The sequence below is a fragment of the Squalius cephalus genome (genome assembly GCF_949319135.1).
Source record: "Squalius cephalus genome assembly, chromosome: 9".
Taxonomy (NCBI): Eukaryota; Metazoa; Chordata; class Actinopteri; order Cypriniformes; family Leuciscidae; genus Squalius; species Squalius cephalus.
In genome coordinates this window covers 13,969,109-13,984,780 of record NC_137130.1, presented here as the reverse complement: position 1 = coordinate 13,984,780, position 15,672 = coordinate 13,969,109, and the positions used below count along the sequence as shown (strand labels likewise).

Sequence of the window (15,672 nt, the reverse complement as noted above, 5' to 3'; positions counted from 1 at the left end):
AATACCTGTGTTTTAAATACTAGATAGTCAGTTTCTTATTTGAATAGACTTCCTTACAATTGAAATGTTCTAATTACAAACAAGAGTAAAGTAATTCAAACACTTAAGGAATACAGTATAATACAGTAAATAAATTCAGATCTAGGATTCAGACAGATGAACGATAGATAGTATTGTAATCATATTACCTGTTCCCCTAGGCAACGCCACTCCAGACAGGGCTTCCAACACAGAACTCTTTCCTGAGCTCTGATCACCTATGACAGCAATAGCTGGCAGGTTCAGGTCCTTTTCAACACCTAATGACCTGAGAGAGTCCACTAGGTCAATGCATGGGCGGACCTTCTCTTCATAGTGCTGGCTAAGACCATTAATCTTATTTCCTCGCTTGCCTGGAGACATGTCTGCAAAGAAAAAAACAGACAGTAGTTCAGCCAGAGTTCTTATTATGTGGTCAACGTTTTATTCAAAAGTTGTTTATAGAGTAAATATGGATAAAGCACGTTGTTAGGGCGTTGTTGTTGTGCGAATAACTCTTTTAATAACCTAGAGTCGAATGCATTGTTGACACTATCAGTTTTAGAACTGTTTTCAAACAGTTAAAACTTTCCATGACTTTATAGCTTTTCCATACCACTGAACAAAGAGAAAACAAAAACGCAGTAGGTTGCACTGGATTCATCAACGGCTCTGCTGTGAAATACGTTTTACTACAGTTTTAGTAAAACTTCACAACGTGGAGAATTTTTTAATATTTACGTTTTGTTGTGCATTCAACAAAAAACAACTCTTTGTCGAATGCATAGACGGTCGAATGTCGAGGAAAAGTGTCTCCAATTTCGCTCGGAATGGAGTTTGTCTCATCAACAGGCGGGAAATCGGATGTAAAAAAAAAAACCCGGGGTGGATCCCTATATAACTCTTTTATATCTCTGTCGCTCCGGTCCACTTATTCAGCGGTCCGGGCTGATGTGTTCATGCGTATGTAAAGTGCATTATTAGAGCCATAGTTCGAATTACGGGGGGTATTGGGGGGGTCCGACCCCCCTAGATGAGACTTGGTACCTCCCAAAAGGGAGGAAAATAATAGTTGGGGGGTACTGATTTAAAAAAATAAAAAATATATAATGTTAGCCTATCCAAAATAGTAGGCTATGTATTTAAATACGATTTCAAACCCTACCCCCCATCGGGCTGTACCATTTTTCTGGTACGTTCAGCCTCTGTTCTTTACCATAGTTCTCTTACGAGAGGTCTCTCGTATTGCGTAAGGTTAGCTTACGCATCGGGAAAGTCTTCTTTCTTCGAGATCTGAAGCCAAAAAATTATCCTTAATTTTGTATACATTGTCAACGCAGTGCAGCAGCCGACAGACCTAGGCAGGCTGTATAAGCGTGCTCATTGGCTGCTCGGCGGCAACTGCTTAAGCCTATCGGTGAGCGCTCTGAACGCGGCAACCAATGAGGGCGCTTCGCGCCCTCCGCACCCTTCTAACCGTCAGAATGGGTGTGGCCAGCGTGTATATATTCAGCGCTCATAGGCTAAAATTCTGATTTTCTTGTCTTCAGCGACGCTCTTCGATCTTGAGAGCCGCCGCCGTTGAAACCAGCGACCAGCAAGCTTAGGACAGCGCCTGAGGAAGCCGGCCGTCTTCGCCGCCTTCAGCCATCCGTGCCTGCTACGCTATCCGGCGACATATCCTTTACATTATTACTGTTTCTGTGTGTACTCTAAAAGAGCACGAGGCGTTTTTGTAAAAACGCCTCGTTTTTGCGGCTCGTGCCGCGCCCCGCTCAGCAACGGAGACCGCCACCTCTCTGCGCTCTCCGCCTGGGCCGCGGGCACGCCGCCACCGCACTCTCCGAGTGCGAAGAGCTTTCAATGTCGACCCTGCGGGCTCGACTTGAAGCTTTCGACCAAGCTGTCGCTCCGCCTGTCCCTGCCGGGCCGCGCAATAAGAAGCGCCGCTCGCAGCGACCACCGGAGACTGTTGTGACTGAGGAGCTCGCCGGAACCTCTCCTTCGAGCTCTCTCTCGCCCTCTCCCTCCCGGCCGCTCAACCGCCGGCTCTGCCCGCGCCGCCGCCGCGTCAGGAGATGAGGCGAATGTGATAGATACCCGTACTCTCCCTCTGTTCGAGCCGTGCAACTACGCCGCTCACAAGGGATGGCAGAAGCGGACGGTCTCGGAGCGAGTTTCCTCTCCCTCTGTTCGAGCCGCGCAAACTGAGCCGCTCACGAGGGATGGCAGGAGCGGACGGTCTCGGAGCGAGTTTCCTCTCCCTCTGTTCGAGCCGCGCAAACTGCGCCGCTCACAAGGGATGGCAGGAGCGGACGGTCTTGGAGCTCTCTTTACGTTACAAGAAAGCTACTCCGTCCTCGCGCGTCACTCACCGGTGAAAGGGGAACAGAGTGTTTTCGTCCCGCCGTGGCCTGGACTATAACCTCCATTCTCACACATTTCTCAGTCCCCTCTTAAGTTCAGGCGACTGGAATTGTTACTATTGCAGTATACGAGCCTGTTATAAATACACGCTCGCCTGCAAGCAAACGCCGTCACAAGACATGATGACGCTAACCGAGTACTAATGTATTCTCCCCTGTGGCTCAGTGGCGGAATCCTAGACTGTCAAGCTAGAGACCGGGGTTCGATCCCCGCTCTCGCGGCAGTTAAAGTTTATGCTGTTCGCTTCTCCGAGCTCGCGGCCAGTTTTTCTTACATACAGAAAACAAGCCCGCTCTCTCCCTCGTTGGGCCGCGCAGATTGCGCCGTTCAAGGGATGACAAAGCGGACGGTCACGAGCAGCGTTCAGCGTGCGCGCCTCACTCGCCGGCGAAAAGAGAAGAGAGTGTGTTAGTCTCGCTACGGCTGGACAACCGCCAATCCTCACACATTTCTCAGTCCCCTCTTAAGTTCAGGCGACTGGAAATATTACTATTGCAGTAAACGAGCCTGTTTTAAACACACGCACGCCTGCAAACAAACGCCGACGCGACACATGAGGTCGCTTTTTATATTCTCGCGCTAACTGAAAGCTTATGTGTTTTCCCCTGTGGCTCAGTGGCAGAATCATACGCTTTCATGCGAGAGATCCGCGTTCGATCCCAGCTCTCGGGGAAGATAATTTATGCTGCTTGCTTCTCCGAGCTCGCGGCCAGTCTTTCTTACTCACAGAAAGCGAACCCGCCTCTCGCACCACACCTTCTCAGGGTGCTCGAGTATTTTTGAGCGTCTAAACACGAGAGAAGAAAAGACGGTTAAATCCCGCAGCCCTGCGGCTGGACCACCGTCGAAGCTTAACGCTCTGTCAGTCCCCGTTGCCACGGCTACTGCAGCTGTTTACCCCGCAGTCAACGAGCCGGTATCTACCCGCTCGCCTGCGCGCATCCGCCGTTCTCACGGCAACCCAGAAAAATTTCAAAAGAGCACATGTCTGGTTGCACGGCTGACGCCGTATGTGTTTCTAGTACAGTGAATGTGCCCACGTTCTGTGCTCACCCCTGTACACAAGCACTATACATCCCGTGTCTCTCACAGAGCCCACTCTCATGAAGCAGGCAAAAGCCGCTTTAGTGTTAAAAGTAGGTCACGTGTCCACTTCTCCGTGCCCACACCTACTCACTGCCCGCTCTGTCACACGGCCTCGCACGACCGGTCATGTTTTAAATGTAAGTCCTGTGCCCGCCCTCGAGCGCTCACACATACTAACTACATTTTCGCCCCGACGCCGACATCGCGCGTCGCGCCTCACACTATATGTTCCCCGTCCAAAGCCACCGGGACACTGTGTGTAAAACGGCCAGCTATCGCTACGTGCGATCCGCCGTATCTAACCACCAAGAGCGCGCGCGCCGCGCCCGCCCCTGAATGTAAGTCCTGTGCCCGCCCTCGAGCGCTCACACATACTAACGAACATTTTCGCCCCCGACGCCGCCATCGCGCGTCGCGCCTCACACTTTATGTTCCCCGTCTAAAGCCACCGGGACACTGTGTGTAAAACGGCCAGCTATCGCTGCGTGCGATCCGCCGTATCTAAGCACCAAGAGCGCGCGCGCCGCGCCCGCCCCTCCGTTTCGAGCTCTCGAGCCCGCGATGCGCGGCGATCGGAGCCCGGAGGCCATTCTGCCCCTGGCTGCACACGCAAAAGCGTGGGAAACTATTCCAGGCGCATCAGAACGGGTGCTAAGCACAGTAAAACAGGGCTATACTCTGCAGTTCGCTCGCCGCCCTCCGCGCTTTCAAGCGCGTATCGAGACCAGAGTGAATGGGGAAGTAGCACATCTACTTCGAGCAGAAATAGCTACACTTCTGTGCAAAAGGGCTATAGAACCGGTTTCCCCTTCCATGAGCGAGTCGGGCTTTTACAGCCGTTATTTCCTCGTTCCCAAGAAGGACGGAGCTCTCAGACCAATTTTGGATCTGAGACGTTTGAACAAGGCTCTTATGAGAAGACCGTTCAAAATGCTCACAACCAGACAAATTCTCGCGCAAATTCGCCCGAGGGACTGGTTTATATGATCTCTCGATCTAAAAGACGCGTGCTTTTCAGATCCTGATAATACCCCGTCACAGGCCATTCTTGAGATTCGCCTTCGACGGTCAGGTATATCAGTACACGACCCGCCTGTCGACACAGCGCGCGCGCTGCATTCGACGCCTGGCCGCGTCCCTCCGGCCGGGCAGCACCGTACCTCTCAAAACATTTCAGAGGTTACTAGGTTGTATGGCCTCAGCCGCAGCAGTGCTTCGGCTGGGTCTTTTACGAATGCGCCCGCTACAACGCTGGCTGAATGCCCGAGTGCCTCACAGAGCATGGGCTTCCGGCGGTATCCGCATCAGAGTGACTCAGAGCTGCGTTTCAGCTCTGAAGCCCTGGTTAGCGGCCGACTGGTACCAGCGGGGAGTGACAATGGGAGCTATCTCACACCGCAAAGTTATCTCGACGGACGCTTCCACCTCAGGCTGGGGCGCTCTGTTCGAGGGCAAACCGGCTTTTGGCCTGTGGTCAGACCGGGAAAAATGCCTCCACATAAACTGTTTGGAGATGATAGCGGTCGAGAACGCGCTCAGGCGCTTCCTCCCATTCATACGGGATCACCATGTGCTAGTCCGCTCGGACAACACGTCCGTGGTATCCTATGTGAACCGACAGGGCGGTGTCAGATCCAGGAATCTGTGCAGGCTGACAGAACGCCTTCTCGTGTGGGCTTACTGCTCGCTGCGCTCGCTGAGAGCCGCGCACGTGCCGGGCCACCTGAATGTCGGTCCAGACAGACTGTCCAGGGACAACATTCTCCCGGGAGAATGGTCTCTGCACCCCCAGACAGTCCAGTTTCTCTGGCGCCTATTCGGCAGAGCGGAAATCGACCTCTTTGCGTCGAAAGACAATGCTCAATGCCCGAAGTTTTATTCGAAGAGCGAGGATGCGCTGTCCCAGACATGGCCCAGCCTCCCGCTGTATGCTTTTCCTCCGATCTCCCTGTTGCCACAGGTCATTTCGAGGATCAGAGAAACGCACCACTCAGTGCTGCTTATAGCCCCGCGATGGGAAAACCAAACTTGGTACCCAGAGCTAGTGAGGCTGTCGCACTCACCCCCATGGCCGATCCCGGTGAGAAAGGATCTCCTCTCCCAAGCCGGTGGATCGATCTGGCATCCCCATCCAGAGCGCTGGTCGCTGCATGCATGGGTGATCAACGGATACCCGTTGACCTGTCAGAAGGGGTCGTGAACACGATCACACAGTCGAGAGCCCCCTCCACGAGACGGCTCTACGCGTCTAAATGGTCGGTGTTTTCTAAATGGTGCGCTACTAAAAACTTGGATCCGCGCGCATGCGGGGTCCCGCGGGTGCTCTCCTTCTTACAAGAGCTGTTGGAAAAGGGCAGATCCCCTTCCACGCTCAAAGTATATGTGGCCGCTATTGCAGCGTTCGCTGAGACGACGCGCGGCCGGGCAATGGGAAGGAATGAGCTCATTATCCGCTTCCTCAGAGGAGCTAGACGGATGAATCCCCCGCGGCCCCCCTCGGTTCCCTCGTGGGATCTGTCCTTGGTCCTAGCGGCCCTAGAGGCTTTTCCCTTTGAACCGCTTGAATCCGCGGATCTAAAGTATCTGTCGCTTAAAACCGTTTTTCTGATAGCTCTGTCTTCAGTCAAACGAGTGGGTGATTTGCACGCGCTATCTGTTAGCCCTGCATGTCTTGAGTTCGGGCCGAATGACTCGAAAGTCATTCTCAGACCGAGACACGGTTACATCCCCAAAGCGATTGGAACCCCGTTTAGGGCACAAGTTATGTCCCTCTCGGCTCTGCCAGCATCCGATAGTGGGGACAGTGATAACCTCCTATGCCCTCCGGGCGCTGAGAGTTTACATCACGCGCTCCGCCGCTTTCAGGCGTTCAGAGCAGCTCTTTGTTTCCTTCGGCGGACGCACCAAGGGTCTTGCCGCCTCGAAACAGAGCTTGTCCAGGTGGATAGTGGACGCGATAGCAGCAGCTTATGCCTCCAGACACCTGCAGTGCCCTCTGGGCATCAGAGCCCACTCCACTAGAGGCATGGCCTCGTCGTGGGCCTGGTCCAGCGGAATTTCTAATCACGGTATTTGTATGGCGGGCTGGGCCTCCCCATCAACATTCGTGAGGTTTTATAACCTGGAAGTTCCTGCCCTACAGGCAAAAATACTGTCAGCATAAGTGACATGTATGCTCTGCCCATTTCTCGTGTGCAGACTACGTTCATATGCTGGCGCTATTCTGGTACTATACTCAGGGTGAAGTGTTTGACTCAGACCGGCTGATCCGCTCTGTTTCCTATTTCCCGTTACGCGCTGTTGTCGGTGCTGGCCCGCGCTGCTGGCCGCCCGTATTATTCTCTGTCGCGCGGGAATTTTTCCCTTCATGTGAGACCGACTATGTCGTTTTTCTCCTACCCTTATGAGTGCTTATGTACTGTATGGGCTCGCTCTGCCGGCCCTACTGTTTGTACTGTTATATGTTTATAGACCGGCCGCGCCGCTCTATTTCATATGCTGCATGAAGTGCCTGTACTGCGCTGGCCCGTCTCTCCGACCGGCCACATTTCCCAGCAGAGTGTTTTCCCCGGTTTCCCTGGGATTCATGGGCTGGATGCTCGGCGCACACGGCGTTGACAAAGGGTTCCCGATGCGTAAGCTAACCTTACGCAATACGAGAGACCTCTCGTAAGAGAACGTACTCGGTTACTAATGTAACCTCGGTTCTCTCTAGAAGAGGGAACGAGTATTGCGTAACCTGCCGTGTCGCGCCACGAGCTTTTGCGCTTCAGACTGCGAAAACCAGAATTTTAGCCTATGAGCGCTGAATATATACACGCTGGCCACACCCATTCTGACGGTTAGAAGGGTGCGGAGGGCGCGAAGCGCCCTCATTGGTTGCCGCGTTCAGAGCGCTCACCGATAGGCTTAAGCAGTTGCCGCCGAGCAGCCAATGAGCACGCTTATACAGCCTGCCTAGGTCTGTCGGCTGCTGCACTGCGTTGACAATGTATACAAAATTAAGGATAATTTTTTGGCTTCAGATCTCGAAGAAAGAAGACTTTCCCGATGCGTAAGCTAACCTTACGCAATACTCGTTCCCTCTTCTAGAGAGAACCGAGGTTACATTAGTAACCGAGTACGTTTTTTTATATCACTTCACTAGCTGTCAAAACGTACGTAGGCTACTCGATAGTTTGTCGATAGTGCTGCACAGATCATAATCCGCCAGTCGAGCGGGCCAAGTAATAACAACATTCCATTCAATGGAGGGTGGATGACAGATAAATCATTATAATGTGTTGAGTGTAATAAAGACACGGAACTCCCATCATGGTAACTTATCTAATGTACAGACGGTAACAAAGTTGCGCTGTTGAGGTTCGCGCAGTTATTTATAACATATTAATTATAGTTAAGAAACAATAACGTTATATAGGCTACACACGACCAGAATGCTGTTTTCCTGAATGCTATCACGATTGAAACCGAGATATTGATTTCATAACAGTTCAATAAACAAATAATTGGGCTACTTACATTTTTAGACGCAATGACTGTTTTTGTTCTGTTTCAGCAGGGAAAATAGTTCCAAACAACAGAACCATAGCGCATCTCACAGCAACACGCATCCATGATTCATTACTGAATGATTCAGCGTTTTGAACTAATCGCTCGAGTCAAAGATTCAATTACCCATTATTAAACTGCCTCATTCTGAATAAATCAGCCGTTTGAACGAATCGTTTAAATTAATGACTCAATGACTCGCTCATTAAGACGGTCGCCTGCCGCCTCCTACTGGCGGTTTAGTTTAATAAAGTATCATTCTTTTCAACATTCCTTATTTGTATATTCAAAAAATATTCAAAACAATCTCATAATCTCATTTAATACAGTTATATTTTTTCAATGTAAATTATTTAATTTGATTGGTAACAGCCTAGTGTCTTATCATTTTAATTGAATGTAGGCTATTGATAAAATGTAAGAATTTCAAATGAAATTTAGAGCATGCATTAAATAAAATTAGGGGAAAAATGCCCTTTATAAAGGTACAAAAAATTATTCCGATAAGTGTTTTCAAAAATGAAACATTGACAATTTAAGTTTAAAGGGAGTAAAGCCTCTGTTTAGGCTAAAAAGCAAATGTAATTTTGCCAAAAGAAGAACTTTTATTTTAAATAAATGTTAATTTTAAATCAGCCTACTTCAGTGTGATATGTTACCATATTATCATGCTTAATTGAATAATTGTAATGTGATGATCAGATGCAGATATCTAAATCAAAGTATATAGGCGGTTGGCGGGTGGATTATTATTTATTTTTAACAACAGATTCGAGTGACTCAAAGTGCACCAGATTAATGAATTTAACTTTAAAATGTACAAAATTTTCTCCGGGGGGGCATGCCCCCGGACCACCCTAGAGTTACGATTTTACCACCTCCGCCTCATTTTGAGCCAGGAAAAACTCTGATATAGATTAGTGGTTCTTCTGTGTAAGCCTATAAAATGGGCAAAAAAGTGACGTCACCAGTTGAAATAGCGGTACCCCTCGAAGCTCACGGTATAATTCGAACACTGATTAGAGCTGAACATTATCTACCTATATCCATTATATTATTCACACTGTATGTACAGACCCTATTTTTTACAGTCTATGGTACAGACTAGTCATTGACCGTAGTCAGGTTAGACGCCATATTGAATTTAAAGCGGATGCATGTGACTGTGAGGAACAGACTCTGAAGGTGATAGTACACAGGGCAACTTTTTGAGCAATGTTGCTGGGCAATCCAGCCGAGCGATTGTTGCTTGGGCACTTTCCCATTGAAAATGGGCAATAAATTTATATCTGGATAATTTAGATCGGTCGTGGGCCCTGTGTCTCATCTGGTTGCCACATTGCCTAGCAACATTGCCTAGCAACATTGCTCAAAGAGTTGCCCTGTGTATCATCCACTGATCTTACTATATAATGACATTCTATATAGATCAGTGGTATCATCACCTTGAAATGATGTGTTCGAAATCGCCCCCTAACCCACATTCACCATTCCTTACATTAGTGGATGAAATCGAGTGAGCGAATGCGGACACTGAGTGCGCAGGAAGGGCTACCGCTTGTGCATGCATAGTTTGTGCTTGCTGTTTAATAATAATCATTTGACTCTGCCATGGAAACTAGCATGCATAGACATTAAATAAACAATTTAATAATCAATTAAAAAGTAATTTACCTGTAGGCCTATGTTTCGCTGAACCGGCGCGGTTTGGAAAATGGATGGATGATTGAATCATCTGCGTGCGCCATCTCCTGGCCGACGCGGGAATTCACTGGTGGAAGAAAAATACGAGCCACGAGCCGTAGCTCATTGACCGATCGTAGGCTTCTGGTAGGGATGTAGACTCGTAGGAGCGAGTGAAAGTAGGAGGAAGATAGATCTGTAAGCAAGCGTCCATGCCTTGAACTTGATGCGAGCAACGAGTGGTAGCCAGTGCAAAAAGATGAACAGAGGAGTGACGTGGGCCCTTTTGGGCTCGTTGACGACAAGACGAGCTGCAGCATTCTGGATCTTTTGTAGAGGTTTAGTTTCACATGATGGAAGTCCAGCCAGAAGAGCATTTTTCTAAAATATACTAAAGTACAATTATTTAAAGTGTGTTAAAAGTTGTATTGTGAAAATAGGTAAAAGCATGATGCTAATATACTTTTAATATATTTAAAGATAGTACAGTTTTTTGTTATATGTAGCCTACTATTGAAAAAGGAATATATTTCAAATACAATAAATAAAGTATACTTTTTTCACTAGGGCTTTTAAGGTAGGCTAATCAGCTAACTTAGCTAGTTATTTTTATTACTGGCGTTTTATTAAATTATAAATATTCGAATGTTAGTGAGAATTAGAAACATAAAACACTTTTAGATATCAACAGAATACGGAAGTTAATGCATTGGCACGGCTTGGCGGCTCCTCTTCTCTCTGTACAGTACATAGAGGTACAATATGCCACCCTAGTAGTAACAGCCCAAGACACCCTATGCTTTTCAGGCAGGGCTTTTCCTGTAATTATCATAGGACAAAATATAAAATAGGTTATTTTTTTTTCCCCTTCTATTTCTGCTTATTGGGGCAACATTAGGCACACCAACTGTTAGGTATACTAGAGGGGGGAAAAAGTCCATGTAAACCATAAAATCATGTCAAATGTCAAAAATATATCTTTGCATCATTTGGAAATGGAAAGATTATTAGACTGAGAAATGTTTATTTTATTTAGTTTATTATTATTATTTTAAGGAACCATTCAAGACAGTAAAAAGAACATCCATTGTCCAAATGATTGTCCTCTTTTGGGTCATCATGGGGATTCTGGGACCTATTCAGATATAAATGTCTCAAATGAAAACACACCACAATTATCAAAGGAAATTTCAATCTAAATTAAACAAATTTGATCTTTTCTGTAGGGACAGAGATGTCTTTAATTTCCAATCATCATAGAACAGCATCATGAGTGCAGTAAAATTATGACAAATTATTCACGTTATTAATGCAACACCATATTCATGTGAAAATTCTGATATTTTAATTAAATTACAAGGTCAAAAATTTGCAATAAAATAAAAACAAAATATTCACAAACAGTATTAATCATTCAAAATAAGACCAGAAACATACAATAAGAAAAGTATTACGAAAATTCTTTCAATTAATTTATGCCAACTTTAAAATAAATGAACAGTCAGGAATCGTTATAGGAGCAAGTTTTCCATGTATGTATATCCACTATAATAGGGATTTTCCAGCACCATTTATTTTATTTTTTGCTTTTTATTTTCCACCAACATTTTAATTTGCATCTATCCATTTTCCAAATCACTTGTCCTAAGGCCGAAGGTAGGGAAACAGCAGATCAAGATGGCCAGTCCATTACAGACACAGAGCAAACACACACACACGCACACTCACACATTCACACTTGCGGGCAATATACTGTCTCCAATTGGCCTGACCTGCATGGCTTTAGATTTTAGGGGAAACCAGAGCATCCAGAAAAAAATATGCACCAACATGGGGAGAATGTGCAAACTCCACACAGAAAAGCCTCCTGATTCAGCCAGGATTTCAACCAAGAAGCTTCTTGCTGTGAGGTGACAGTGCTGCTACCCATAATTATGTAGTATGCACAAACTTCGACAGGATTTTGCCTGCACTCTTCAGGCGCTCCAGTCGCTCTTTCAGATGTTTCCTTTTACGTGCAACAGCAGAATCTTCTTGGATCAGCATTCCTGGATTATTCCGTCCAATTATGGCAAGCATTGCATTCTGAAGCTGAGAGATGTAGTTGTCCAGCATTTGATACTGAACTATCAGTGGAACTTGATTAGCCAGACGTTCAGAAGTAATCTACAAATACAAACAAAGTTCAAATTAAATGTAAACACAAAATATAACTAGCACAAATCAATATTTGTCATAAGACTTTGCCTCTCATAATGCCATTGATTATGTAAAAGGTTAACTAAAATTCTTTATTCATTTTAAGATGTTTATTTTTTCTGTTATTTTTTTTCTTCTATCCCACGTTTAATGTAAGGATCAGTTAAATGTAAACAGTTCAAGCTGTGGTAGCTGTTTAGAAGGAAATTGACTAGTTTGCAGAGGAATGAGTGGTTGGAGTATTTAGAATTTAGAAACAATCGTTATATTTTGCAGTTTTGTTATAGATGCCTTTTGTGGTACACAGACTACACACTTCACCCTTTTAAAGAACAAAGATTACTTATTAGGTATACAAACCTTGAAATAGGAGCTGAGATGGTATACCATCTCGCGTAAATCTGCATTGCACAGCCAATTTAGGCCTATGGGTTTTTTCTTTACATTGCTTAGCTGGTCACTGTAGAGACTGTCTTGGCAGTAGACAATCTTCTCAATCTTAAATTGATAATGTATTTTCTCCACAGCTTTCTGAAACTGCTCATCGAAAATATCTTCAATTGGATCTTTAGCAGCCCTCAACAGGTGAGAGAAGGCGTTGAAATGAGAGTTAACAATGTGGTCCACACAAGAGTGAACAATGTCTGTAAATAAAAGAGATGAGAAAGCAGAGGAGTTTATCAGAGGTAAGATCATGTATGCATAATTGCCACTGATTTTATGCATTTGTATGATTCTCTCAATCTTTTTGAAAGAACGTTGTTTCTACAGTAGTAACAAATCACATAAAATTTAGGGGAACAATTTAAATTGAGGGCACAGTAAACCATCAAACATTATGGTGCTATTTACCTGCGACATCTTTGAGCAGCTTTAAAGCAGGTTCCTCCAGCTCCTCAATGTGTTTCTTGACAATGTTCTCAAAAGTTCTGTAGTTCAAAAATCCAGGAAGCTCCTTTCCTCTACAAGTCCTAATATACTCTTCTACCTCATCTCTGATGGTTTCCTCCGCTAGAGAGAAAATACAGAAAAAATTGTTTGAATACAACCATTGGCGTTTTGAACTTGCAACTTACAACATTAGTTATAAATCATGCTTTTAGTATGCTTGCATAAGTAAGCAGTTACAACAAGCAGTAGGTCAGTCATCAGCTATACATCTGTGTAAATACCTCACATAAAATCTCTTTATGCTTATGATATTTTGCTCTGTTTCAAATATTTCAGTTTCCGGTCCTGAATGTTTAAATCTCATATTTGGTACACTTTTGGGAATCCATCAGCATTAATGCCCCTTGATGATGCAGCTAGATAGGAATCAAACAGCTTACCTTCCTTGATCCCCATATTTAAGCGGTTTACATATTTGTTAGGGGTGTGAATCGTCACTGATCTCACGATTCAATTCGATTACGAATATCATGTCAACGATTCTATACGATATCACGAAGTGTCGTATCCTCACTTTTCAATATTACTGCACATGCCTAAATTTTCATCAATGCATACAAGCAGTCAATATGAACTCCCTTTTTATTTGATCTACTCGATCTACTTCTATTTTATATTATGCCCCGCCGGTTTCACAAGATGTCCCCAGAATGTGTCTGTGAAATTTCAGCTCAAAATACCCCCCAGATAATTTATTATAGCTTGTCAAAATTGCCCCTTTTTGGGTGTGAGCAAAAAACACGTTTTTGTGTCACATATGTGTGTGTACATATTTAAATGCAAATGAGCTGCTGCCTGTAAGTTTGGCATCGGGCCAAAAAAAAAAATTTGGCGGCCCAGAACATAGTCAAAGGATAATTTAAGAAATTAATGGATGAACAGAATTATTCCTTGGCATCCTCACGTACTAAACTGCATTTTTTTAAATGCGTGCTGGAGGTACGCTATTATGTCATGTGCAGAGTGATGTTAACATTTAAGATAGCTGGTGAGAGAAAAATGGCACTATCAAAGAGTCTAAAGAGGAAAGATGACACTGAAAATAGGGCATACAAAGAAGAATGTCAAGACAACAATGAGTTCATCCTACCTAGTTTTGTGAAGGCAAAACAGGTGTTGTGGCGAATTTCGACCTCCGCCAAATTATTACCCCCCTAGCATTGGTAGGGTTAGGATTAGGGGTGGGGTTAGGATTAAGCAATCAGGTACTGACTTCAACAAGGGGGGTAATAATTTGGCAGGGGGTCGAAACCGGTGTGTCTTGACTCTTGATCCACAGACTCTTTTGAATGTCTTCTGAACTTTTCAAATTAAAAGCTCTCAATTCATCTAAAAATAAAACATTTCTGCAAAAACATTCTTGTACTTTTATTTTGAAGGCAAAATCACTAAAGACGAAGTGATTGTGAGTAACTGTTGCTGTCGTGAGTGACAGATCTATTTCAGAACCAGCCGCTATCAAAATAATCTGGCTGCAGGTGCGGGCCAGATATTATTGCTGGCGGGTCAGTTTTTGCTTTACACGAGTTTCGGATACTCCGGCAATAAAAAACGTGAATTTCACTCATCCAAATTCTCAAATGTGTTAATTTTTTTGTGTGTGGTTCAAAAAAAAAAAAAAACAAGCGCTACTTGGTATTTTTATGTTTATATGTTTACTAAAATGTTGTAAAGTGCTTTAACAAATTGCCTCATAATTTTTACAGATAAATTGCTTTAATACCATCAGGGTGGCCTAGGACTTTAGTACAGTAGAATACTTCTGCTGTCAGGAAAGCCAAATCAAATTCTTATACCCTGACCTGAGCACAAGCTCTCATTCTAATCCTGAAAGTCTTAAATACTTATATTTAGGCCCGGTTTCACAGACAGGGCTTAGACTAAGCCAGGATTAGACCATAGATCAATTAGGACATTTAAGTAATTTTTCTAAACATGCTTAGAAAAAAACATTACCGATGTGCATCTTAAAACTAAAAAGGCACTGATATATTTTTAAGATCAGTCAGTGCAAGTTTATTTCAGTGGAAACAGCTCAGACTTACATTTTAGTCTAGGACTAGTCTTAAGCCCTGTCTGTGAAACCAGGGGATAAAGTCTTAAATACCATATTTAAATAATATCACATGTGTACCTAATTACTGCTTGTCTGATGAGTGCCCAATCTCTGAACAAAAAGGTTTCAATAAGCGCCACCTAGCTGTAAATGTAAGCACAACAAAAGCTCACGTTGTTTTCCAAAGACAGATATTGATTACAATGGTCTGTATCTTAAACCTGAATTGATTGCTAACCTCCACTGTAACTGATTTCCCACACAAATGTTAATGCTTTGATGTTAAAGCTAGAATGTCCACTAATATGTTTATTAACAAAAAGGCATGAGTGGAGAAAACAAGGAAATTATATTTTTATCAATTTTCATAAAACTGCAATTTAAATATATTATTTCTATAGGTTATACAAAAAAAAGACAAAAAAGACTAAATAAATAGGCTGAATAAGCTGATCAATTGCATGTTAAATGGTGGTAGCCTATACGGTATAACCCCCTAAGCTCACAGAAATGGTTAGACCCAAGTCTTCAGCAGCCAATGACACGGACCCGTTCAAACTGATTTTTAAAGTCCGCGTGAACCGGAAGTTGCAAACGACTTTTCTCCAGTGTTGTGACGTATTTCCCAGTGAAACGGAATATTGAACAGAGGGCAGGGTTTTACTCTAGCGCTCCTCCTCTCCATCTCTGCTCATAACAGA

General features: G+C 44.6%; 1 protein-coding gene across 2 annotated transcripts in view; it reads right to left on the bottom strand.

Moving 5' to 3' along the window:
- LOC307164685 (interferon-induced GTP-binding protein Mx) overlaps positions 1–15,672 on the bottom strand; it is a 35,108-nt gene that overhangs the window by 5,114 nt on the left and 14,322 nt on the right. The window contains exons 10-12 of one of the 2 annotated variants that reach the window (XM_079881729.1): positions 12,817–12,975; positions 12,325–12,608; positions 10,819–11,931 (exon numbers count right to left, since the gene is read on the bottom strand). In XM_079881729.1, the coding sequence (XP_079737855.1) occupies positions 11,698–11,931; positions 12,325–12,608; positions 12,817–12,975 (677 nt within the window). In that variant the 3' untranslated portion in view covers positions 10,819–11,697. Of the gene's footprint in view, positions 1–10,818; positions 11,932–12,324; positions 12,609–12,816; positions 12,976–15,672 lie in introns of those variants that run through there. The other variant, XM_079881728.1, reaches the window with a different exon arrangement.